This window comes from Maylandia zebra, linkage group LG19 (assembly GCF_041146795.1).
Source record: "Maylandia zebra isolate NMK-2024a linkage group LG19, Mzebra_GT3a, whole genome shotgun sequence".
Lineage (NCBI taxonomy): Eukaryota > Metazoa > Chordata > Actinopteri > Cichliformes > Cichlidae > Maylandia > Maylandia zebra.
The window spans coordinates 7,729,649-7,755,552 of NC_135185.1; the positions used below are offsets into that span (position 1 = coordinate 7,729,649).

General features: G+C 41.8%; 1 protein-coding gene across 2 annotated transcripts in view; it reads right to left on the reverse strand.

The window, feature by feature from the left end:
* The window catches only part of gfra4a (GDNF family receptor alpha 4a), a 152,660-nt gene that overhangs the window by 7,099 nt on the left and 119,657 nt on the right, over positions 1–25,904 (reverse strand). For both annotated transcript variants that reach the window (XM_004554787.3, XM_076877586.1), the window contains 5 exons: positions 24,679–24,759; positions 17,724–18,063; positions 14,178–14,287; positions 12,694–12,828; positions 189–358 (listed from right to left, as the gene is read on the reverse strand). In XM_004554787.3, the coding sequence (XP_004554844.1) occupies positions 189–358; positions 12,694–12,828; positions 14,178–14,287; positions 17,724–18,063; positions 24,679–24,759 (836 nt within the window). The remainder of the gene's footprint in view (positions 1–188; positions 359–12,693; positions 12,829–14,177; positions 14,288–17,723; positions 18,064–24,678; positions 24,760–25,904) is intronic.

Here is a 25,904-nt window from a genome sequence, read left to right on the forward strand (position 1 = left end):
GTGACCTGGTGCTGTGTAAATTATCCAGACTGTGTAAATCTCATCCATCTGTCGCTCCCACTAAGTTAAAACAAGCAATTAAAGATATCTGTGGCTTTATGACCCGACTCTTGGAGAGGCCGTCTCCATTAGCGCGTGTGTTTGGAGAAGGCCGTACGTCATATTTTCAGTCTTCCCTCTCGTCTCACCTGAGTAGGTATCTGTGCCCGCAGAATGTTCTGCTCTGTTTCCATAGCGATGCCCGGGGCAGTGGTTGCCAAGTTTGGGCTATGGTTGTCCGTTGCTGGACTGGACACTCCAGGCTGACTGGCCCCCGTTTTCACATCCGATCCGTTTCCAAAGGCCTGAATGGCATTTTCTGGAACAAAAGAGCAGCCGCAGATACACTGACACGACTGGAAGCTTAATAGAAACATTCATGCTGAAAAATCAGGAGACTTTGATCATTTTTACATGAGTCATCACCTCAAGTGTTCTTTTGCTTTTTTCTCCTGCATAACTCTTTTGATTGTGATTGGCCACTTTACAGCTACGTACAAGAGGCCCAAAATTGCAAGGTGGTCAACTTTGCATTGCGACTCATCAGGCTTGTTGAGCTGAAGCATTACAGTTTTTTCTGAATGCTTAAACCCTAACTGTGATTCCTGTAGCACAATCTCTAAAACTATTCAGACTTATAGCAAAACCACTCACTGAGTTTGCAAAACTAAAAGCACAAAAACTGCTTTGCACTCAGTTTGCAATTTTGTAACACACACTTTGCAAAACTGTAGGCACAATTCACTGCACAACACTCAATTACCAAATTTCCAACACACTCCTAGCAAAAGTATACACATGTATGGCTATCATTAACACTAATTTGCCAACTGTCTGGCACACTTTCACATGTCAAAACTTTCTTAGATAATTAGTTCACTTTGCAATCAGCCTAAGCACTATAATACAGGTAAGCTGTGTGTGCGGAGTACAATGGAGGGAGCAGAAAGAGTGAGAAGTAGAGGAGGCCGAGGAAGAGGACGTGGAGGTGAAGAAATAGGATGAAGAGGACGACAAGGACAAGGAGGAGCAAGAGGAAGACGAGGAGGGGGGAGAGGAAGATGAGGAGGGGGGAGAGGAAGGGTAGGAAGAGTAAGAAATAGAATTGCTGATGACATCAGAGCTACAATAGTGGACCATGTCATCAACCGTGGAATGACCCTGAGGGTAGCTGGCCAACGGGTCCAGCCTAACTCGAGCCGCTACACTGTAGCAAGTACCATAAGGACATCTTGAAATGAGAATCGGTTAGTACAGTCACTTCGCACAAAGATTTGTAGCACTGCCATATGCCAATGAGAAACACACCAATACCATTGATGTAAAAATACTGAAATTGTTACTTTACAGAATTGCTAGATGACCAGATGCTGGGGGCAGAGGAAGCATGTTCACTGCAGACCAAGTAACCCATATAGTCATTATGGCGATTGCAAATAATCCTATACTTGGAAATAAACACTTGTGTTTGTTTTGATGTGTTTGAATAAACAGCAGTACTTGAAGTTTGGATCCCTCTATGCTTATGGATCTATGACAGAAGTATGAGCTCAAACTGACATAGCCTACCTTGTGCACAGAGAAAGCAAAAGCCAGATGTGTTTTGTATTCATACCATCAGTGTGCAGTTGGCGCATTGTGTGCTTAGTAGATGATGGCTTGTGTGTACTGTTTGATACGGAAACACCATTTTTACGATGGTGTGAAGAGTTAATCTAGCTGTGTTCGCTTTTGCAAGAGAACTACAATGTTTTGATTATTGGGTGACAGGTTTTCTTATTTGTGTGAAGAGTTTTGCAAAATTAGCCAATGGTTACAAAAAATGTGCTTAAGCAATCAGAAAAAACTGTAATTTCACCCTGGATTTGGCAGTTCAACACACAAAAAAGAAAGAAGAAGCAGCTACCACACACACAGGAAGGAAAACCTTAGTAGTTTAGAAAGAAACGTGTAAAATGTCCCTAAATAAGCAGTGAATGCTTCAGCCACGGTTCAGTTTTCAAATTTACACATCTTGGTTCTGTGCTGGGTCACCGGTGTAAGGAGCTACCTGTGTTATTCACACCTGGGGAATCAGTTTCAGTATGTTATTCCTCAGGCGATAAAAAAAGCAAACTTGTGCTCTGTCTGCTCTTAAACAAGACAGAAAGAAAGAGCGTGTGAGCCAAAACTCACTTTTTTATGTAAGAGACATAAACAAACTATGGAAAAATGCCTGAGATACAGATGGAGGCTTTGGTTTTAATTACGTCAATCTGTGAGGCAAGGGCTCCAGCAAGTCAGATGTAATGCAGGAACATATAACAGCAAAATGAGAACTATAATTACATTATAAAATAATAATTAATTAATTCCCTGCAAGCATGCCTGGTTGCTAAGTCTCTTAGCTACCACTTTGCTATTCTAGTGTACTGGTTTTCCTGCTGGTTTTCTCCAAAATAAAGATGTATCCATAAATCTCACAATATTCACTGTTTATTATAAGGAAATCATTGCAAAATAAATAAATAATGTGTTGCTTCTGGTTGCAGTGCAGGTTTGCAAGGCCAAAAAGTATCCACCTTGGTAAAGTTGTTCGTGTGAGACAGCTGACTAAAAAAGAAGGGACTGGTAGTTAGGAAGTTATGGTGCGTGTAAGTGAAACTGACAGTTAGGAACAAATTATGGTGCATGTGGAGAGAACGGTGGTTAAGTATGAGGCAAAAAATACCGTGTCTGTGAGAAGGAGTCGTATTATGTAGAAAATAGCGGGAGAAGCTGAATGTAAGGCAGATCTTGAGCAGCAGTGCATAATAAGAGTTGTGCATGTGTCTTCTAATAAGTGTAATTATCACCTTTGTTGTTCTGGGACTGGATATATAAATGATGTAAGTGCACAAAAAAGACACGTGCATGTTTTTTCTACCACACAAAGTATTTATGATAGAAACAGTGTGCAGACTACACACACAAGTCAGATCGCACACACGCTTTTTCGAGAGAGTCAGGTCTGAAAGTCTGGAACTAGAAATTTAAAACAGAATTTAACATGAAAATTAAACAAACAAGTATTCAGGGCTTAAGTTTCTTATATATATTATTTTTCTACTTGCAAACACACTTACTTATATTAATATGCTTAATTTATCCACATGGACTTCACTGCAAAGAATTTAGTGTCCACTAAATTGTATGAGGCCACTGTTGTTATCATTATTATTGGTAACTGTGACACTATAAATAGCTGAAGCCATACTTAATACTTCCCTTGTGTGAACGGACGTACTTTTTAGCCTCTCTTTTGTAGCACTCATTTGTTTTCTCTGAATTTACACAGACTTGCACATCTTCTTTATTGTTTTCATTGCCGTGTTTTATAACTTGTGGCACAAACAATCCAAATAATAGGCAGACGGAGTCTCTACATTTATTTTGAGGCCAGAGATGGGAGTGGAAATGAGGCTTGTGCACAGAATGCATGTGCACGTGTGACCCCAAGAGTCTGGAGGACTGAAAACACCTCCTGCAGCAATGGTTGGAACCAGCTAGGAGTTATCTTAGCTTGAATGGTGCGGCTGTGTGTGTTGAATTCATTGAGAGAAAATTTGATTTACAGCATTTTTCTTTGTTGACTCAACATTTCTGCTTCATATACATTTTGAGTTTTTTGATTCTCCTTCCAAACATATACCAGCTCCAACTTTTTGGTTTCACTTAATCAGGCATCTTAAGCAATAACCCAGAGCCTTAAATCCTTCTGAGTTGTACTTAACAACGGATCTAGTCCTGGAACTAGAAGCCCTATATGCTTTGTTTAAATTCATGCCTTGTGCAATGTATAATCAAGACAGACTTTATATGTACAATGTTTGATTTTATGCACAGTGATTGATTTTAAAGTAAGGTCAAATTACACAAAATTATGCAGCAGGATTTTCATATTTTCCAGTGCTTTAATTCACTCAGTAAAAACCAAGGACATACACTCTCAGACCCTCTCAACCTGGCAGGATTCTCTCTTTAGTAAAATAAGAGCACCACACAGGGTCATGGGCGGTGGAGCGCCAACGCACACAAACCATCACAATACATGCTGAAAGTGCTCCACTGCAGTACTACTAGTGAAATGTGGAAATTAATCTCATTGTGAAATGTTAGAAATAGATGAGTGTGTTAGACGGAGGGGTTTTAATGCACAAACTGATTGGACAACATCTGTTTTTAATAAAGGACACACCTGTTGTGACTTGTATGACAATGTTATGAAAGAGCAGAGGGGTAGTTGTTGATTAGTGAGAACAAGAGGGTTCATTGATTGGCATGGGTGGTTACTGGCCCCGCACTTAACACTTGAGAGGAGAACGAAGGGCCAACGCTGTGCAAAGTTTCTCTATACGGCATAATTAAACTTGCCTCAGTCCCACTTGAGAATACACTGAAGTGCAGCGTCCTCTGCATACGGCATCGCAAGTTGGGAATGTGAAGTAATGACTAAACACAGAATAGCAGCTGAGTCATAACATCCAATCAGCACACAATGGTGAGGTTAAATAGGTTTTTATGCGTTAGCCGGCAGCAACAGTGAGCAATAAAAAGAAAAGTAAAAAGGTCTTTGATGCTTTTTTTGTCTTATCGACCACCAAAATCGCTTTACAATTCAAACAGTCCTCGCCCACAAAGTGATTTGATTTCATATTATCTTTATCAGTATGGGGGTTCGGTATCGTGCCCCAAAGAGTTCCGATTACAGGATGACCCAAATGTTTTTGTCATCCACTGACACCACCAGCACCAGCTTGTGTCAGTTCAAATGCAGATTTGATCAAAATTGTAATGGTAGCATTTTCTTATAGCTGTAAGCTTTTAAAATGTGTTTGATAGATGGTTGGGATTCTGAAGTACTGTATATTTATCCGTACTGTATAAATATCGAATGTCACACAGCGTTTTTAACTAGCTCACACTAAGTGGAACATTTAACATCTAAAGAGCCAGACACTGGATGTTAACATCACGTTTTCAGCGACTTCAGATGTGAGAAGTTATCCATCCAGCAAAGAAAAGATGCTGAAAATGATGCGCTAACAATCATAATGTTTAAAACGTGAAATGTGAAGTTTTTTTTAGTGTCGTTAAACACAGCAGGTCTTAAAACATTATGTCCCTTAATGTGTTGGTTGGTTGAAAAGGGAGACTCAGTATAGGCACAATGCCACCTCTATACAGCTCTATACAGCTCTAGCATGCAAAAGATTCTGACTGTCCAAAGCCTGAATCAGCTCCTCAAGCAGCAAACAATGAGTCATAATACTATCAGAATCTAAAATTTAGATACAGATTTATATGAATTGCATAAATGAATTTTCATTTTTAAAACCACTGGCATGTAATACTGGTCTGTGTACCTGGAGAGGATGCAGTACAGTATGGCTCTCTACTCTAGTGCCAATAAAATGTCAGTCAAATGGAAACCACAGTGGAATGTAAGAGATCTACTAAAATGTAAGTTTAGAAACAAATGTAACTTTCTTCCTCTATTTTTTCTATGTTTTTCACACTTAAATGTTTCAGATCATCAAACAAATGTAAATATTACACACAGACAAAGTCTACTCCACTTTGTCAGGCAGGTCCTATTTAAGCGATTTCTTGATGGAGAACAGGTGTGGCAGTAATCAGGCCTGGCTGTGGCTAGAGAACTTGAACTTCCAAAGATGTGATAATATTTTAAGACCAATTTAGTTAAAAGCTTTCTCAGGATGGTGTGCCCTAGTGAAGGACAAAAGAAAGAGAGGAAAGCTTAAAATACTATCAGCTCATTAAAAGTATTTTGAGTAGCAGGAAAAAAAAATCTCTGAAAGACCTGACACATGATCTGAGAGATGCATCTGGCCTTTCAGTTAATCTATTATTTGCTAAAGCATCATCAGAAAAGGTCTCAGTGGAAGGATGGCAAATGCAGATATGTTAAATTACACAAGAACTGTACTGAAAATCAGTGGAAACAGGTCGTCAATATGCAAGGAGGCCAGGAAGGTACAACTCCAAAACACGGTGGAGGCTCTGTCGTGGTTTATGGCGACATTCAACCAGTGGTGTTGGTAATTTTGTCAACAAGTGATTGAATCATTTCTGCAGAAAAAGTATCACCACCCTTTATCCACTATATAATACCTGGAAAACATCGAATCTTGAGCGCACCGTGTATAAATTGATACCTGTAAACCTCAATAAGTGAAGCAATGCTGTAAAGAAGAGTGAGCCGCAAAGATAAACTGATAAAAATATCAATTACTTCAAAAAACTACTTCAAGTTAGTAGTACTGAAGGTGCTTCTACAAGCTACTGAGTCATGGGGTGTACTTAGTTTGACAGAGGGCTATGGAGTCGTGTGAAAACGCACTTTTCCACACAAATATACAAATGTGTACTTCCACAGACTACTGCCTGCCATCCATTGTCATCAAAATCTCTTGTCGGCAAATTTATAATGACTAGAAAAATTCTGAGATCTTTTTCTCTTTTTGCAGGAGCATAGGAAACAGATGTTCAAATTTGGATGTAATTCAGTCAAACAGATGCTGTTGATATTTCTGTTTGAATACTCGAGTGATTGAAACAGATAACATTTCTACCTTCACTGTCTACCAGAAGTATGCAGTAAAATTACAGGCGCGTAAAATACAGACAGAAATGTTTGGTTAGCAGAGCGTTGACACAGAGCAAGAAGGTGGAGAAAGTCAGAGACGGCAGACATGGATACTGGACTATGAACTGGTTCCCTTTAATGTATTTAAGACCCTCAAATATCTGTCACCTTTCTGTAAAGGTTTGACAAAATGATCACTGATTATTTAAAAGGACCATAAGAAGCCTGTGACTGCGAGGAATATCACATTATATTTCCTGACTGCTGGATTTATAAGGAAATTCATTACATCAAGTTGTTGGATTTATAGCAACCAGAATGAATTATGACCATATAATGAATTAATATTCTATAGGCATTCATTCTCATTTGGCTAATGGCTTACTCAGCAGCAATTACGTTTTCATGAAAGTCACTTCAATTAAAATATGCTCAAAATAAAGACATGACTGTCAGATCCATCAATTAATAACCATAGCTTATACTGTAAGATGAATGTGAGCATGAGACATGAAAAACCCTCATTTCCCAGCTGTTCCTGAGGGGGAAAAACCCCCAGAAGCGACTCACTGAATTTCAGTGATGTGAATTCAGAGTCTTCAGCGGAGTATCAGCGTGTGACGCACAGACATTGATTTCTCACAGGATCATAAACAAATTGATCGTTCCTCCTGAGATAGTTTGCCTCTGCAAAGAAAATTCTGCAGCAGTCAATGCAGCGCCTTGACTTGAGCATCAGCATCGAGCACTGGAGTTGCTGGAAGGGTGACCTGTTTGTTCCTTTAGCCCTGCAGCTAATTAGGGAATGCATGTTGCAACAGAATCTCAATGAATTGACAGTGAGAAGAAATCAAATACTGATCCCATTTGAGGCTATATATACATATATGAGGCTGTGGACTACCATGCTAATGGTGCTGTGGGTCATTAGCATTGGTAGGACAGGTGGGAAAGTGTGCCAGTGCGCTCAAAGCGTGCAGTTAGGGTTCGGCAGCGCACAGCAATTCCCTGGCAGCGTGATGGATGAGAGAAGCGAAGGATGCAACTCCAGCTGCTCGCCACCATGCCTCACCACCCGCCATCACGCAGAGATGAAGTGCCAATTGATATCTTTAGTGGTAAGCTGTTGTGACAGTTTCTTTGTAAATGTTTGGCCACGGCTGTTTAAGCACAGCCATCTCTTCCACTTTTAAGTTTCCTCCTGAGGGCTTTTTTTCCTCTTTTACTGACTTCACAGGTTCCCTGGGGCATTAATGCAGAGCCCATCCTATGCATGCCCCGGTTCTGTCCCCAAACTCCCCAACGTATTGTTGGCCACCCTGACTTTTCCCTGTTATAATACCAATTCAAGTTCCAGAAAAGATTTTACATAATTGCAGAAATAAAATTAGTTTCACCTCCATCTGTCCTCTCTTTTTTTCCCCCTGCCACGCACAGAATGAAGAGGTCCAGAGCTGCTGCTCTGCATAGTGATGCGACTATTACTGCCGTGATGAGGAAGTAAGGTGGGGTGACAGCTGTTTTTAAAACCTGACTGAGCTCGCTCCATACAGGGAAGGCTTTTTTTCCCCAGCAGTTTCCCCCTCCCCTGTCTGCAAACAACTGTATTCTTCCCTGCCACTATTCTCTCTGTCCGCCTCATTAGTTCGGAGGCAGGAAACCAAATTAGGCTCAATTACAAAGTCATCAAAGGCCATCTGAAGTCCTGTCTCAGCAAGCAGGCCCCAGCACAAGGGCGGGGTTGTGCGCAAAATAACGGTGGATTCAGCTGCAAGAAATTTACACACAAAAAAGACAAGGAGGATTTATTTAACCGATGATGATGATGTCGCTGTCCATTTGTAAAACTGAACGATCACTGAAGACAGGAGAGTCTTCCCCTGTACTCAAAACGAATAACAATTCTTTACACGCTGTGATTATACAAGAAACATGGGAGAAAGCAAACAATGAGGAACTCTCCCAGGGTGCATTCATTTCCCCAATTATTGGATCCAATCCAAACTCGCTTTGTCAATTCATTACGGACACTTTCTCCCCCCAAAAAAGAGGTGTTGTCTGCCCGAGTATTAGAAGAGCAACTAAATTCCAGCTGAGATGAGTGTGACATGCACTGCTGGTCCTTTCCCATCACATGTAGAATGTTTGACTTCAGCCGTTCGCTCAAGCTGTTTCCACTTTTGGCCAAGATGCAGGAAAATGAGGCCAGTGACTCTGAGCTCTGTTTTTCTGGGTCTTTAAGGAGCTTACTGTAAACAGCACACGGGAGCTGCCATAGCAAGTCTAACTCCTGACTGCAGGATACCCGTGAGGAGTTTCACTGGACAGCAAGACATCCATCAGCCAGGTCTTACCTGTAATCTAATTCATTCTATGGAGAATTGGTAACTTTGAGTTTTAAAGCGAGATTTTAATAAAGGGCAACATGGTGGCACGGTGGTTAGCACAGTTCAATTCCACCACCAGGCCGGGGTCTTTCTGTGTGGAGTTTGCATGTTCTCCCCGGGTATTCTGGCTTCCTCCCACAGTCCAAAGACATGCAGTTAGTGGGGATAGGTTAATTGGAAACACTTAATTGCCCGTAGGAGTGAATGCGGGAGCCCTGCGACAGACTGGCGACCTGTCCAGGGTGTACCCTGCCTCTTGCCCTAAGACAGCTGAGACAGGCTTCCTAAAAAAGATAAGCGGAAGCGAATGGATGGATTTTAATAAATATCCAAAGGCCTGTTTTTTAAAACTACTGAGACATTGTTTTCTGTTAACAAGGTTTGTTTGAATCTTCATACTTTGTCTTATTAAGCATCCAAAATTGCAAAGTTGCTTGGTGAACATCTGCTGCCCCTGGGTCTACTGCTGTATAGCTTTTTTTCATCATGGTTATATTAATTGTTTCTGGGAATCGTCAGCTGGTCAAGCGGAGTTTGAAAAGTTTGAAAAAATTGTGACAGAAATACTATCTAGTGTATGGCTCATCTCACTATCTTTGACCAGCTATTAAATCCTTTTATTATTCCCTGACATGAAAAATCAAGTGTGTATTTCTGCTTTATTGTGCAGTGTAAAGAATAAACAGGTGCGTGGAAAGCTGTGCAGTCTGAAACGAGTACATTTGCAGGCTTTAATCATAGGTGTTGATGTAAATTTCACACTTAAGACCAAAAGCCAGGAAAAATAGAGCGATCATGTGAAGGCAGAGGAGCAGAGGGTGAGATGCTGCAGTAACAGCAGCACAGATAACACGCCGACACCATCGGATCACTCGTGGCAGGGTTTATGTTGCTGTGGAGTCTGGTTAAATCAGTGGTAAGAGGCCGTTTGTCTGACATCTGATGAGAGTTTGGTACTTGGCTGTTCTGTCGCAGTTGAACATATGTATAAACTGACCCTGAATATCAGTTGCAGTTTGCTTTGTAGTGTCACTACAGTCACACAGTCCAACGTCTGGCGTCTGTGGTTTGTCACTGATGTTGTTATTCACGCTGACAGCTTTGTAAGAACATGTCTGCTTTTGTTGTTAGAAAAAATATAATAACCCCAAATAAATCCCAGTGTGTGTGTGTGTGTGTGTGTGTGTGTGTGTGTGTGTGTGTGTGAGACACCAGCAGCTACAGTTTGTATTACTTTGTCACTAATGTCATTCTTCTGTCACTGGCGCCATCATTCATTCGGAGGGATGATCCCGTATCATCATAGCCGTTTTGTTGTCGTTGCTGGATGAATAAAAGATTACACCGGATTGGTGGATAATTCTAACGTAACACCAGCTGCAGTTTATCAGCAGAATGCACTGCAATTAAGAAAACATGCTATTATTGTTATTTTTGTTTTCTGGCGTGATAAAACTCCCTGCGAGTTGCATAAACAAACATATGTGATATTTGTGTTAACCCATTACTTTGTGCCACCAGCTGTAGTGTTTCATTAGTGTCACTGGTCTACCGCTGTCATAATTCACAGTGCTGTTTATCTGACAGTTTAATTGTGAAAATAAATAAATGACTATTGACTGAAACGATAACAAGGGGGAAGGAGCGGCTTTTTACTTTGTCGCTGATGTGTCACTAGAACGAGCTTTCCCAAGAATCCTTTTCAAACACGGTAAAAGCAAAGTGATGTTTAGCAGCACAGTTGAGGGTAATAATCGAACAATAATTTCCACTGTTAAAGGCTGGATGATTCAGATTTTATGTTTGAAAATAACCAGGAATGACTCACAAATTTAAGAGGACCAAAAAAAAAAAAACCCTTCTTATTCTTACAGGTGCCAAATTTACAATATAAAAATTCTCAGAGATTAAAGTCACAAATTTGTGAGAAAAGACTAATTTTTCTTCTGTCAACGAAGCAAATGTGATGCAGTTCTTTTATTATAACTTTTTTTTCACAAATACATTACTTTATAAACTCAAATTACATCTACAGCACAGTAGTAGTGCATATTTTTTTCTAGTAAACCTACAAATTAAGACTTTAAATTTGTTTTTCTCCCCAAAATATTACTCTTCTAGAAAAGAAAATCACACAATTACGCAGCCATAATTTGATGACACAACTTTTGGCAGGTTGCTATTTCTGATTCAAATTGCCACATTTTCAAATAAAATTTTGAATTGTGCTCTGCACCATAAAACTAGCTCTGGTCTGCTGGTTGGCTGCAGTTTGAAAGGCCCATTTGTTTTAAGTCCCAAAGAAGGAGCGGGCTGTGGATAATAGCTGGCAGTGTGTTACCAAGTTACAATGGACAATTTTAAATGGACCATCCAACAGAAAAGTAAATGCATTATCAGAACTGCCGATGCTGGAAACATTCCTCGCAGATTTTGGTTCATATTAACATGATAGCGTCACAAAATTTCATCATCAGATCTCAGCTCTATTGGACTGACAACTGGTGACCATCTATTTGAATACAGTGAACTCATTGTCATGTTCGAGAATGTCTTCATTGGTACATTGTGTTCATAAGGGGATGGACATGATCAGCAGCAGTACTCAGGTACACTATGGGATTTTAATTGGCACTAAGTCACCTAAAGTGTGCCAAGAAGTCATTCACCAGATCATTACACCACCAGCAGCATGAACCACGGATACATAGCAGGATGGATCCATGTGTTCCTGCTGTTTCTGACCCTACCGCGTGAATATCGTCACAGAAATTAAGACTCATCAGACCAGCAAACATTTTTCCGGTCGTCTATTGTTCAGGTTTGTTGAGCCTGAGCAAATTATAGCTTCAGTTACCCTTTCTCTGCTGACAGCAATAACACCCAGTGTGGTTTTCTACTGCGGTAGGCGATCTGTTTCAAGGTTTTACCAGTTGTGCATTCAGAGATATATATCCTGGTTGAAACAACTAGTTATTTGAGTTATTGTAGCTTTCCTATCAGCTTGAAATAGTCTCCTCTGACCTCTAGCATCAACAGGGCATTTTCACCCAGAGAACTAACTCTCACTAGATACCTTCTTGTTTTCAGATCATTTTCTTTAAACCCTATAGATCATTGGGTGGGCAAATCCCTGTCGATCAGCAGATTCTGAAACACTCAGCCTGACCAGCCTGTCTGGCACCAACAACCATGTCATGTTCAAAATCACTCAAAATCATCATTCTGATACTTGATTTGAACTTCAGCAGGTCATCTTGACATTGCAGCAACTCAATGCCTAAAAGCGTTGAGTTGTTGCCATGTGATTGGCTAATTTGATATTTGTTTTTAAGTGCCATTCAAGAGGTCTAGTGTATATTTTCTATTCAACACAGTTCAAGTGAAAACGCAAGTAAGTAAGTAAGTAAAGTAATGACTACCCCTCTGTCTGCTCTGTTTCTCATCTATGTACAAAAAAGCCTGACTCCCGTGTGGGTTGCAGAACATCAAAGGGATTTTTGCACCACAATAAAAGCGTCACAGATTATTCTGTTCACAACTAGACTTTCTTAATTCTCGCACTTGCTCTGGTTCTTAGTCTGGGTTGTAATTGCTTCTCTGTTGCCAGAGGTCTCTCTTTTTGCAGTTGTTACTTACTCAGGCAGATGTTGTCGTGGAAAAAAGTGAGAAAGTCGCTGCATTGTTCCCTGTGGTTGCCACTCGCTGCGCAGGAGCACCAGGGTCCCACATTGGAGGTGGAGTTGTCAAGGTAGTTGGGAGTTATTGTGCTTCCTGTTGAGGGCAGGAGAGGTGGAAAACAACACATTTCTGTATGTTTACAGGCGTACTGAGCCAACACATCTCCTCACATTACTATCTTTACGATGCAGTGATTGAATCTGACCTTAAGCGAGCTCGCATAAAAAGGAAGCTATCTCTTTGATTTAGCCGAACTGTGCGGAATATTTAACATCTTTTTTGTTATTCAAGCTATTCCGCCCGTCTCCCCGTGCAACACTCTGCTCGTAAGCGCCTCATAAAAACTGCAGTTTCCAAAGAAAACCCCCCAAAAAGTTGTCTGACTGAGAAGTTTGATGTCATTCGAGCTGAATTCTGGCTGATTTAATCTTGTTACGCTTAGCCTGATTATGACCTTACTCTGATTACGATAATCAAATAAAGGCATTTACATGGCAATTTCTATCATCCCGGCATTGCCCTAATCATGTTAAGACTGAGTTATTAGTGCGTATGTAAATGTATTCATTGAGAGGGAAAGTGAAAGGAATTTAAAAAGAGGAACGGATGAAAATGAATGAAAGTGAATGCGCAGACGGATAAGAGCAGCGGCCTGAGACACAAAATTCAGGCGCCGTCAGAGTCTTTCTTTTCGTTTTGAATCTTTTCAACCGTTCAGTGGGAAATGATTGGAAAGTCATTCCCCGGGAAGCCTTCTAGTTTGTATTTTTTAAAGAGGGTGAGGATAAAACCGCTGCACTTCGAGGCAGTGTGGCAAAACAAAACAAAAAAAAAAGTTCTGATTTACCTCTATTGATTTTTCTGGGACTTCCAAACAACAGCACCTCAGAGTTTCACTTCGTCTTGAGTTGTCTACAATGGCCAATCTGTGCTGCACAGCTTTCTGTCTCCGTCTTCCTTTATCTGTCTACTTCACTTTCCAACAACCCCCCTCTCCCCCACACACCCTTCTTTTTGCAGTACTTCACTTGGGTATTGTTGTCCAATAATGACATGTTTGAACTGGGTGCTTTTTAACAACCTTTTGTGCATTATGTGATCCTTTGTTAAGTTTTTGTACGAAGCACAATAGGCCGTGTTCTGCGCCTCTACCCAGTCCCGCTCATTGTCACGTCAGGGATAATTCTCTCAAAACAGCGGTCAATAGTTGTAATTGCACTACTTATAATGCCAACGATTTGGCTGGGCACGCTGTAGCCACATTAATCAGCACTTCATCGATTCCTAAAGCGCGCTCCTCATCACAATCCTTGATTCATTCTTTTGAGCCCTGTTCAGCGCACTTGTCTGCTCTTGGCCTTCCTCCCTCGAAAACCTTTTGTTCCCAATCTATCACCGAAGGTGGGCGAGCCGGAGCTGGTGCAGAAAGATTTAGTTCTTACCTATCAGGCCGGTGTATGCGAGCAGACATTGCCCGTAGTTCTCCTGCTTGCAGCCACTGGCACTCTGCTCGGAGGGCTGGCAATCATGCTGGAACTGTGCCCAGCGAGACCTGTGGGAGCAATAACATGCCATCCATCATTTACTTGTGCTTGGCTGCTGCACACATCATGTCAATGAGTGGTGGCCAGCGCTGGTGCTTTCTCTCATCTAACCCCAGAATGTAGGTTTGAAAACCACCACGCTCATCTACCTGCTTGTGCTCCCCGTAACAACTCCCTCTGCCCTTCAAGATCTTCCGCTCTACAGCACTTCAACCCTACTCCAGTCACCCATGGTGACATTCATCCCCCTTTATTCTTTCTTCCTTTTTTTTCTTCTCCCTGGCAGTCGTCTTCTGGAAAGCTGCCAGGCTGTAAAGAGTCAATGAGGGGCAAAGATAGGCCTTAGCTCTGCTCTCTTAATACTGTGGGTGCTGTCTGGCAGGCCTGGCCACGAGGAGATTAGACAAATATGGATCTTTCATATAAATACTTCCTCCCACAGCAGCTTTGCCTTCCCGCCTTACCTTTCCTGCCAGCCGCACAGACATCCAACCTCATCACCGTCATCGTGCGAGGCTATCGAGGCCATCATATTGCATCATTGGCCCCCGCCGACTGGCATTTGCGACGGGATCCCCTCAGGGCACCACAACTCTCCACTTTGCCCTCATTTGTCATGTCATTGTAATGATGTGCGTAAAACTCATAGGCTGTGCGCTAAGTGAAGGCATCCTCCGCAGGCAGCCAGTTAATGCCGGCTGACTGGTGCGCGATTGGTGGGCCGTGCAGGGGCCTTGAGATGCTCTATCCGTCGGGGCGGCAGTGGAGAATAATGCCTGATCGATAGCCGTGACAGATGAAGCCCTTTGTCTTCCTGACATTTGAAGAGGAACTAGATTAAATGCTGGCGACCATTTGCTGTCAGTAAGAGGAGGCTGACTGGATGCTTCTGAGAACTCCGTGTTCCTGGGAGAAACACACCCTATGAATCCTAATGACCTCATAAGGCATTGTTAGTTTTCTGACTGGACGCTTTACAACCCATTTAAATTTGAATTAAATCCTTTGGTAGTCACATACATGGGGACATAAACGCCGGATAACTAAGCTTTCTCAGATGACTCACCATGCGAGGAGGGTCACTTTTTCTACAAACTATTTTCTGATCCTGACGATGTCTTCACTGCTGTTAATAAACATTTTTCCAAGCAACTTGCCAGGAAAACCATGCGTGAATCCCCAGTGAGAAAGGCTGTTTCAATAATGACTATTTCACATGGCTGCTTCACTTGGAAAATGAATGCAGAATTTAATTGAGCTAATTAAACACAGTTAATGAGTATAACAATTGCATTAATTAAACACAACTGACTAATTAAATCTAAATGAACATATCACCCTAGCCAGACACATCTTCCAAGATATACACGACGCTATTTATTGTCCTGAGGGAAAGTCAGCGAGCGAGGCCACCATCAACAGAGCACTTCAAATTAAACCAGACAGCGGTGACGATGACGCCACATCTTGTACTCGGTCAGAAAAAAGAAATCAACATGACACAACTTGCAACTTAGCTTGTCACCTGTCAGCAAACTCGTCAGCTTAGTCACTAATGGGACAGTAAACCCTTACAGTTTACACTCAACACCTCGTGTACTCTGGGAAAGGCGGTGAATAAAGCATGGCTCTGTTCCCTCAGTGGTCAATAAGACTGGCTGTTATTGCTCAGTGTTGACCAAATGCACCAACTGTAGAGGTAGTTATGAAGTAAACTGTAGTCGGAATCAAACTTGGCGAGCCTGTTTTGCTGTCATCAGTATTTTCGTCCAATATTCCGTCGTCTGTGCGCCTTTTGCCCGTCTTTATCTTTTTGCCTTTTATTGGCCGCTCTCAGTTATTGCTTTTTCTTTGGAACTCTGCCTTGACAACCTGGAGTTACCTCTTCACTGCTGACACTGCGACTGGTGTTTTGCAGCCGCCATTTAATAAAGCTGCCAGTTGAGAACCTATAAAGGGTCTGTTTGTCGAACTGGAGACTCTGACGTGCCTTTGTTCTTGCTCAGTTTCCCCCCCACAGCCTCTCGCTTGTTTTTTCTAGTAAGAGCCAGTTTTTCCAGTTATGTAAAAGGAACATTATGCATCGTTATGTGAGTTGTTTTTTTACTGGGTTCATTACTTGTTTGTTTGGGTATTATGACACTAACTGAAACCACAGCAGGTGATGTTTTCGGCACCCAACTAGAAGATGATAATGGCTTTTTTCTTATAATAATCAATTAGCCTTTTAACAGGATACAGTTGCGTTCGGCTAACTGAGCAGGGAAAGTTACATCTATGTCCACGCTGCACTGAAAACACTGAATGATTTCCATGAATCTCCAATTGTTCTTTACCACATGTCTGTTCAATTCAGTTATATTATAAATCTAAACAAAAGTGGCTTCCTTCAAAAACAAAGACCTCCCTAAGTAGCCCCAAACCTTTTGAGCAGTACAATAAATCAGGTGTTTATCTTATTTTAACTGTCTTGTTTTCTTTTTAGGTGAGTGGTTGAAGGTTCTCTGGTTGAAGCGGACATCCACCCGTCCGCTCCACACCCTCAGATTTCTGCATGCAACACTTTTTCTGGGTGCACTGGCCTTGGAGCCTAGACACCAAACTTTAATTATATTGATGCTAATGATCATAAATAATAAAACTGCTCTATGTCTGCTTGATGTGTGTGTGGGGACTGTTTGCTAACACTTTAGCAAACCTCTTTTATGTGCAGCTTGTCTTTCAGCTAGTGGTCAAAAATTAATGGCTACAATTTCCATGTAAGAAACTACCGATCGCATTATTCTTCTCGTGTCCTCGCTCGGTTACTGTGTGATTGTTATGGTATTCAGGAGCCCTGTCATTTAAAATGAATCAAGCTTTAAATTTTTCATCGTAAAAAGCAGAAAGTCAAAGAGAAAAAAAAAGCTGGTGTTAAAAGCGTACGACAAGGCAAGACTCAAATAGTTTCCTCAAGAGCCGACAGATCAAAGAAGATCTGCGATGTGTCAGTAACCTCAGGCGAGTGTTTACCAACAAGTTTAACAAAAGAACTCGATAAGCTGATACAGTCTTTAAAGCCTGTTTCTCCATTTAAGTGGGAGTTTACTTTCAGCTTCTACACGTCAGATAACATTTATCTCAGTTTTAAGTCTTTGAGCATCATTTTAAAGAACGGGCACCTTCTGAATCAATCCGTTTGTCCTGGATTAGTTATTTCAAGTGTTCTGAATAAGCGTCTGAGCAGGATGTGATAACCATGACGTGAAACATTTAACAAAGTGATTTTACTTTTAGGTCAAAATATGGAAAAAGACCTTTTGTGAGCCTTTAATAGAAGCCGCAGCTGCTGAAAATGATTCTCAATTTAGTGTGAAAAGTGATGTCAACTCTAGAAATTATGTGTGAAATGTTTTTAGCAGGAGGCAGCATGTAAGACCAGATTTTTTTCTTTCACATTTCTACCTGCACACATAGTCTGCCTTGCAGATCCGCAGCTGAGCCAAACAGTTGGGCTTTTCCTTGTCTTCGTAGGAGCAGGACGGCACGATGGTTTGCCTGCGGCGCTCTGCGCAGGCTGTGTCGGTGCAGGGACAGAACAGCAGCTCGTTGGTGTATTCAGGGGGGACGCGGTCGAAGAACTTCCTCAGCGCCTTGTTGCACTTTGCTCGATTGCACGGCCCCGAGCGGGCAGACGGCTGGATGCAGGAGGAGACGTACTCCGTACGAAGCTTCTGACACGTCTCATCTATGTTACACGCCTTGGCAGCGTCCAGGCAGCGGTTCACTGTCGTCACTTCAGACTCTGAAAGGAAGAAAGAAGACACAAGTGAGCGGCAGAAAGACTTACATCCTCGTGTGCAGAAAATCAAATCTCAAGCAATGTTTACAAATGATTTGAAGCACTAATTGGAGTTAGGATCGACTCGCCGGCCCTCACCTCTACACTCGGATGCAGAGTTGCATTTACAAGTGCAAAAAACCCCCAAAACAAAACAAAACAAAACAAAACAAAACAAAACAAAACAAAACAAAACAAAAAACCAAAAAAAAAACAAAACAAAAAACAAACAAAACCAAACAAGATGTCTTGAAGAAGAAAATAAACCAAAATGATGATTGTATGTAACAGGCCTCCCTGTAATGAATAGAACATGAATGGTGTCTAAATGTTGTATGAGTGCGGGCACTGGATGTGTTTCAGCCAAGGCCTAATGGCTGAATATTTCATTCTGCTGGGTTAATGCAGAGTGGCAGCGCTGAAAAAGCTGCTCCTCCATCTCTCCAGCCGCACAACAAGGCCTGTAATTACTGTTCCTTCCCCCCTTCATCCATCTATCCATCTCCCCAGCACTCCCTCCCTACATCTGGGCCCATTCCTCACTCACCTGACTCCCTCCTTCCCTCGCCGCCCTCCTCCCTCGCTATGTGCCTGCCACCCGCGATGCCGCTATCGCCCCCACTCCATCTGTCTCGTCCCTTCCCCTGCTTAGCTCTCTCTCCCATCCATTCTTCCTCAACTTTGTCCATCTCTGCCTCCCTCAGTGCCCATGCTCCTGCTGACTTCTCGAGTAATGAGCCACCTTCTGTGGAGGCAGTGGAAACCCCTTTCATAAGCACCTTTTTTCCCCATTGTATTATTTCCCAATCCATCATTATATGTGTGCGTGTGTGTTTTTTTCCTAAGCGACCTTCCAGTCAATACGGCCATGATGACGCTCAGCTCCTCTGGCAGATAGTGCTGCTCATTAGTTTGTAAAGTGCCTGTAGTTGCGTCTCCTGGTGAGTTTGACTCTCACCAAGCTGTCATATAAAATATGAATGGCCTCAGAGAGAAGGCAAACAACCCATCGCAAAGCACAGGTTATTCCCAGCTTAACCAAGTAGCCAGCGGAGGGCAAGGGTGGAGTGCAGGTTGGAAAACTGGATCCAGTATCTGCATACTTGGGGAGGAGAATACTCCCACACGCTTGAGTGTGAAATCCTTCACGCCATGGTTTTGTAACCTGTTATTTATTCAAAGGAGGCTCGCTGAGCATGCAGCACACTTATGTGTCATGCACTCGCATCCAAAAGTTACCCACAGCCCGGCGCTGCCACCGGGCCGACTGTAGATCGAACATACCGAGGATTATTATCCAGTCTCACACCAGATTCTGTAATGTTCAGGATTACGCGTCTAAATTTTAATTATGTGGTGCCAGTCTCTCTGTGTTTGGACAGTGACACATTCAGCTGTTTTGGCACCATCCTTCTAGCACAATGGATTTGAAAAATAGAAAGCAACTGAGCGTAAAGTACCTAAGCCTTAAAGGAAAACTCCAGCATTTGTCTATGAAAATCAAAAAAATGTGTGTCCAAAAAAAGAAAAGGAAAAAAAAACCACAATCGCAAACTGCATGCTTGAAAAAGTGACGTGGAAATGTCTGTAGTTTAAAGGATGTGAAAGAAAGAGTGGATTATGCCACGTGAAACTTCTCAACTTCTTTTGTTCTGCGGTAAGCTTTCTCGCTTTCTCTCCCTTTAAAGCCACCAGTGTCTCTGAACGTGGTCAGATCCTTATTACACAAACATCTCACAAACAGAAGCCTTTTTAAAGACCACCTTGAAATATTACACAGTATAACAATGACTGTTCAGCTGATCTGGATGGAAACACAACACAAGCATTTTCTTCTTACCTTTGCTAAGTTTTTTGGTAGCGTATGAGTGCGTGCATGTCACTTTCTGTAAACATAATAGCTCAATTCACTCACTGGGCCCACGTCCTCATTTTAGATTTGACAGCATTTTAGTGGTAAAGGTGAACGCTTGGACATGAATTGAGCTGCAGTTTGGGGGAAGGCCTCGAAGGGGACTGGCGACGGCTCCCAGGCCTGGCAGATCCACATGTACTAAATAAAGCGAAGAAGTTAAAGAATTGAAAGGGGAAGGGAGGGAGGGGCACGTAAACGAGAATGACAGCTTGCAGAACTGGGAGCACGAAGATGAGAGCCGGAGGGAGCGTGTTTGGAGGCGTGGTCCCGCTCCTGAAATTCCAATATATAATCTCCAAAAAGTTTATAATGGATTCTGATAAAACTTTGTAGGGGTGTAGAGTGGGGTCATATTAACAAGCCATTCAACTTTGCCGTAAATCCACCAAGGTCTTCAAGGAAAACAGACAAAAAGCCTCATAACTTGAAACTATGATTCTCACAGATGAGGTGTGTAATGTCAACACATAGAAAGTAACATATAAAGATTTAAAATATCATGCCACATTTGACCTCTGACCTTCAAGGTCTTTAGATTGATCTGGAGGTCAGAGTGATAAGAATGCTAATTACAATATATACACATAGATTTGTATTAACAATAAATAGGTATATAGGGGATATGGGGATTCTGAAACTCTGGAACTTTGACCTCTTCTCTCTTTGTCGAGGTCAAATAAGGTCAAACTTTAATAAAATGTCTTTTACTTTTAAAACTGTGTTTAAACGTCTTCTGCTTTGTGTATATTGGCAGGATTTAGGAAATGATACTGGCGTACGGGGATTCACACTATAGTTAGCATCCAAATATCAGGTCAAATCTGACCTCTGACCTCACTTTTACATTTCCCATTTCTTTCAAGTTGACCCCAAAATGTGTTTATATCTTTAAAGAAACCTTTGTGAAGACACAGAGAATGAGCTGCCTTGTTACTAAGAAATATCCTGTATTATAATAGTATATAATAGGCTCAAGGTATTCATGTCCAGTTAATTACAAATCACTGCCTGTTATCCATTACCTACTCCTACATAATGTTTTATAATCAAAGTAATCATCTGTCACGCCTGTGATCTCAGAGTGCCTCTTGTTCCAAAGAGGTTTGTATCTAAAAGGCTGATTGATTTTACAAAGCTTGTGACAAACTTGAAGCATCGCTGTGAGGACAAAAGGACTGATCACACTCGGGTCAACGACGCATTAAAAAAAGTTTCTTTCTTGTTGCCCTACATCTGCTGCGCTTCAACAGAAAGCCTTTTCTCAGCATCACCGAGTTGACTTTAGTTAACTGATTAATTGTTAAAGGGTGAACTGTTCTGTTATTTGAATATTTCGCTAAATATGATGAGCTGGGACTCTGACTTGCATCTTCAAAAAGGGTCATTACTCTGTCTGAGGAGCGATGCTATAAGGGCGGAAAAACATCCATTAATCACGTCTTTGTTGTTTTGGCAGTTGACTTGTCGAGATGCATGGCACGGATGTCAACTATGACCCCTTGTGGAGGTACTGGAGCGAGATTTACCAGAAGGCGGTTACAGCGCGGGCCTGGTGCTGTTGTAATTCACGTCAGCCCAGGATGAGAGGTTTCGTTTTAAAAAAGCAGCATATGTATGTGATCACGCGTAAAAGGTGACAAGCACTAAACCTGAATTGTTTGGTATTTCTTATGGTTTTTGTGTGCATTTCTTTACAGTCTTTACAGATGCAAACACAGTTTCGTGCAAACAGGTGAGCGCGGTTTATCCAATTTGCCTAATCTGTGATCTCACTAAATTATGCACAACAAGCCCGAAGAAAATGAATTGGTTAAGGAGATGAAGGTGAATGTTACAGCATGCACTATGCATTTCTGGGAGCCATGAATGGTGCTGAGCTGATATCGCCACTATAATGCACCGCTGAGATCCTTAGTGGGTTTGAAAAAAGCTGGCTGGGATGTTGTGGGAAGATCCTTGAAAATGAGAGAAGCTGTGCAGAGTAGCTCTGCTGTGGGGGAGTACATGTCTGGTTACAGTATAGAGTTGATACTTTTTTTTACTTTATACAAGTCACTGCATTCACAGGTGGTAGTAATTACTTAGTATAGTGTTCTTATAATCTTAAACCAGCTTGTATGCTCTGTGGTCTTCACTCTAAAGCTCCATTTAGAGGAAAAGCCATGCTCTGCATCTCTGTATTCAGTTACATTGTTACCTGTTACATAACCTGAATTTACCTTTAAGGCTATTAAGCAAACTATGGCCTGAACTGCCCTCATCTCACCGTTAAATGCTTTCCCATCCATGAAAAGAGGATGTACAGTTTACCAGTGTCAACTTGCATTAGTTCAGGTTTGGAAACATGAAATTGGTATTTGACACTGATCCCTCATTGGTATTACCGGATGCCAAAATATAGAACTACCTTTAAATCCAATGATAAATACAATAAATATTACAGCTTGTGGGAAGAAGAAACCTCCTGTGGCACAGAGTGCTTCCACTCCACTCCTCACCTCACCTCTGTACATGACTAAAGTGTACACGCCACATACCTAAATAGTACAAAATTGTGTAAAAACATAGAGACTTCTAATATTTATATTAATGTACTGGTCTCAAAAGAATTAAAGTAACACTTGAAAAATACATCAGATCTCAATGGGAAACAAAAATCATGCCAGATATCAATATTGATATGGACTGAGTATGTGTTAGGAACAGAAGAACGCCACATCGGTTAAATGAAATGGAAACTATCAGAGCAAGGAAGTTTAGTTTGCCAAAATGTTATTGCAGCAACTCAAAACTGTACTCAGTAGTTTGTTTGGCCCCCACATGCATGCCTAACAATGTCGGAGCATGCTCCTAATGAAACAATGGATGGTGTCCTGTGGGATCTCCTCCCAGATCTGGATCGGGACATCACTGAGCTCTCTGAGGGGTAACCTGGATGGACAGAAACATAAAGTCTCTGGAAGTTTCTTCATCCTCCAGTAGCTTCCTGCATACTTTTGCCACATGAGGCCAGGCAATGTCGTTCCTGATGAGGGAATCAGGACCCACTGCACCAGTGTAGCGTCTGACAGTTTCATCCTAATACCTGATGGCAGTCAGGGTGCTGTTGACTAACCTGTAGAGGTTAGTCAAACGTTCCCTCTGGCTTCGTCAGACCCTTTCACATCTGTCACATGTGCTCAGGCTGAACCTGCTCTCATCTGTGAAAAGCACAGGACACCAGTGGCGAATCTTCTACTCTCTGGCAAATGCCAATCAGACACCACCATGCTGAGCAGTGAGCACAGGGCCCACTAGAGGACGCTGGGCCTTCAGGTCACCCTCATGAAGTCTTTTTCTGATTGCTTGGTCAGAGGCATTCACATCAGTGTCCTGCTGGAGGTCATTTTGTAGCTCTGTCAGTGCACAAAGGAGCAGATACCGGTCTTGGTAATGGGTTAAGGACCTTCTACGTCCCTGTCTAGCTCTCCTAGATGAACTGCCTGCCTGCTGGAATCTAGTCCATGCTCTTGAGACTGTGCTGGGAGACACAGCAGATGGCACATATTGATGTGTCATCCTGGAAGGGTTGGACTGCCTGTGTAACCTCTGTAAGGGCCAGGTATCACCTCAAGCTAACAGCAGTGACACTGAGTCTAGCCAAAATGCAAAACTAGTTAAAAAAAAAAGAGTCAGATTTTGTGGGTTGTCTCATTGTTGCCACTCTAGTTCACCTCTTGTTAATGTCATTAACACCAAAGCAGTGGAAACTGATTAACAATCCCCTCTGCTACTTAACTGACCACATCAATATCACAAAGGTTTAATAGATTTGATGCTGGACTTTGCATATTTAACATTTCTAACATTTATTATTTTGTGGTGGTAATTTTTAAACCCACCAATTTTCCTTTTGTTTCTTCTTCTTTCAAGACAATTTGGTTCATTTTCTCGTTGACCTGTTGGGTTTATGCTGGAAAAGGTGCATCAGGTTCTTCCTGATAGTATATCATGACAACTATCATTATACTCTGCTGTAATGCATGAATACCTTCCATAGAAATCACTTCATTTCAGTCATTACATTCACAGACTCTCTGAGTGTAACTGTTGTCAGAAAAACATAAAACACTTAACTTCACGTCCTCTGCAGTGGAAAAAAAGCAACTTGTCAGTTTTGTGCAGCCTCTGTCTTTTCCATTCCTCCAGAAGAAAACAAAGTGTTTTTTATATGAGTCAACAGCTCTGCCATTTTCTTTTTCTCGCCTCCTCTGTCTCTTTCTCCATGTAACCTCTTTTCTTTTCTTCTGTTTCTGTCGTTACTTCACACTCTGGCTTTCAGCTCTTTACCCACTGCAGCTTTGCTGCTTCCAGCTGCATTAAGTAAATAGGTAATTAATCTGTGCCTTGGGGGCTAACAGCAGCACATACCAACCCTGCAGCTTGCCCACAGGCTCGGAGGCAAGACAGAAGCAAAGTGAGACTGTTACTCATCAAACGCTTCACAAAACCACCTGCATATCTGCTCTGTCAAAACAATGCAGAATCACAACTTGATCTGTTATTACTCTGACACGTAGTATAGTATAACCCACTTAGCCTTTTTTTGTTCTTAAAAATAGATACTTAACTTACTTAAATGACTTTTCCCCCCCTGGCCAGGCAGTAACTGCTCATTTGATTACCTGCAGCGATGGAGGCCAGACGAACGTAGTCAGTGCCCCTCTCCTCTGGTTCATATGGGTAGCTCTCCACCAGGCTGAGTCCTGCCAACACAGAGGAAAGAGAGTAGTTAGCTAAATGGCTTTTCTTCTTTTTAAAGATTTTTGCAAAGTCCTAAATCCCAGCGTGTAACACTGTTGAAGGATGTAGTGTTACTCATAAAAGCTATAGATGTGCACAAAGCTGCAAAACATGCAAACCCCTCACATTTGTGTAAATTACCACAGGCTATTAGAAATTAGCTAGTTACAGAAGTTGCTAGAAAATCAACCACACAGTGCTCAACAACCTTATTAGACCATCACACAATGTACGGCTTAATGCCGCAGCTCAGCTGCCCTGAATTATATTTAAATGGAAAATTTCAATGAAAATAGTAAAAAGGCAACATGACAAAATCTAATGTTTACAAAAGAAGGATTTTCTTGTAGTTTGATGCTTGCAACACGGACTGTAAAAAAATGTATTATGGTTTAGAAACATTCTTCAGCCGATTCAAAAGCAGGACGTAGTCAGGCACAGAGAAAAATAAGAGATTTAAGACCCATGAAAGATAACAACAAGCTAAAAATTCAAATCAAAGGTAAACAGACAAATAAAAAACTCTAGAAGAATAAAATAGGGTAAATGGAACAGGGAAAACAAGGAAAGGACACAAGGAAGGAAAGAGACAAAGTTGAGACAGGACTATAGGTGCAGATGAGTAGTGCAAAATTCACTTAGGAGGGTTCGGGAGGAGGCCCCGGGGCAGACCCAGGACATGCTGGAGACATTATATCTCTGGCCTGGGAACGCCTTGGTGGAGGCTGTTTTGTGAGAGGAGGTGGCCGGGGAGAGGGAGGTCTGGGCTTCTCTGCATAGGCTGCTTGACCTGGCCCCGGATAAGCGGAAGAAGGTGGATGGATGGATGGATGGAAGGATGGGTTCTTAACTCATAAGTGCAACTAGTCCAAATAATTTTTGGATTCTGTCATCTGTGGAATGTAAAGTCTCTCAAAGATCCAGAGAAACCAGCTAGAAATCTTCACACAAGGAGAAAAAGGAGCAAATCTTTGAATAACTGTGATCTTCAGATCCTTGTGTGAAGATTCTTTAGTAGATGGTAAATGGCCTGTATTTGTATAGTGCTTTACTATATCTTAGATATCGCTGCATGGACTCAGGAACATTTTTGGAAACATCTGTCACT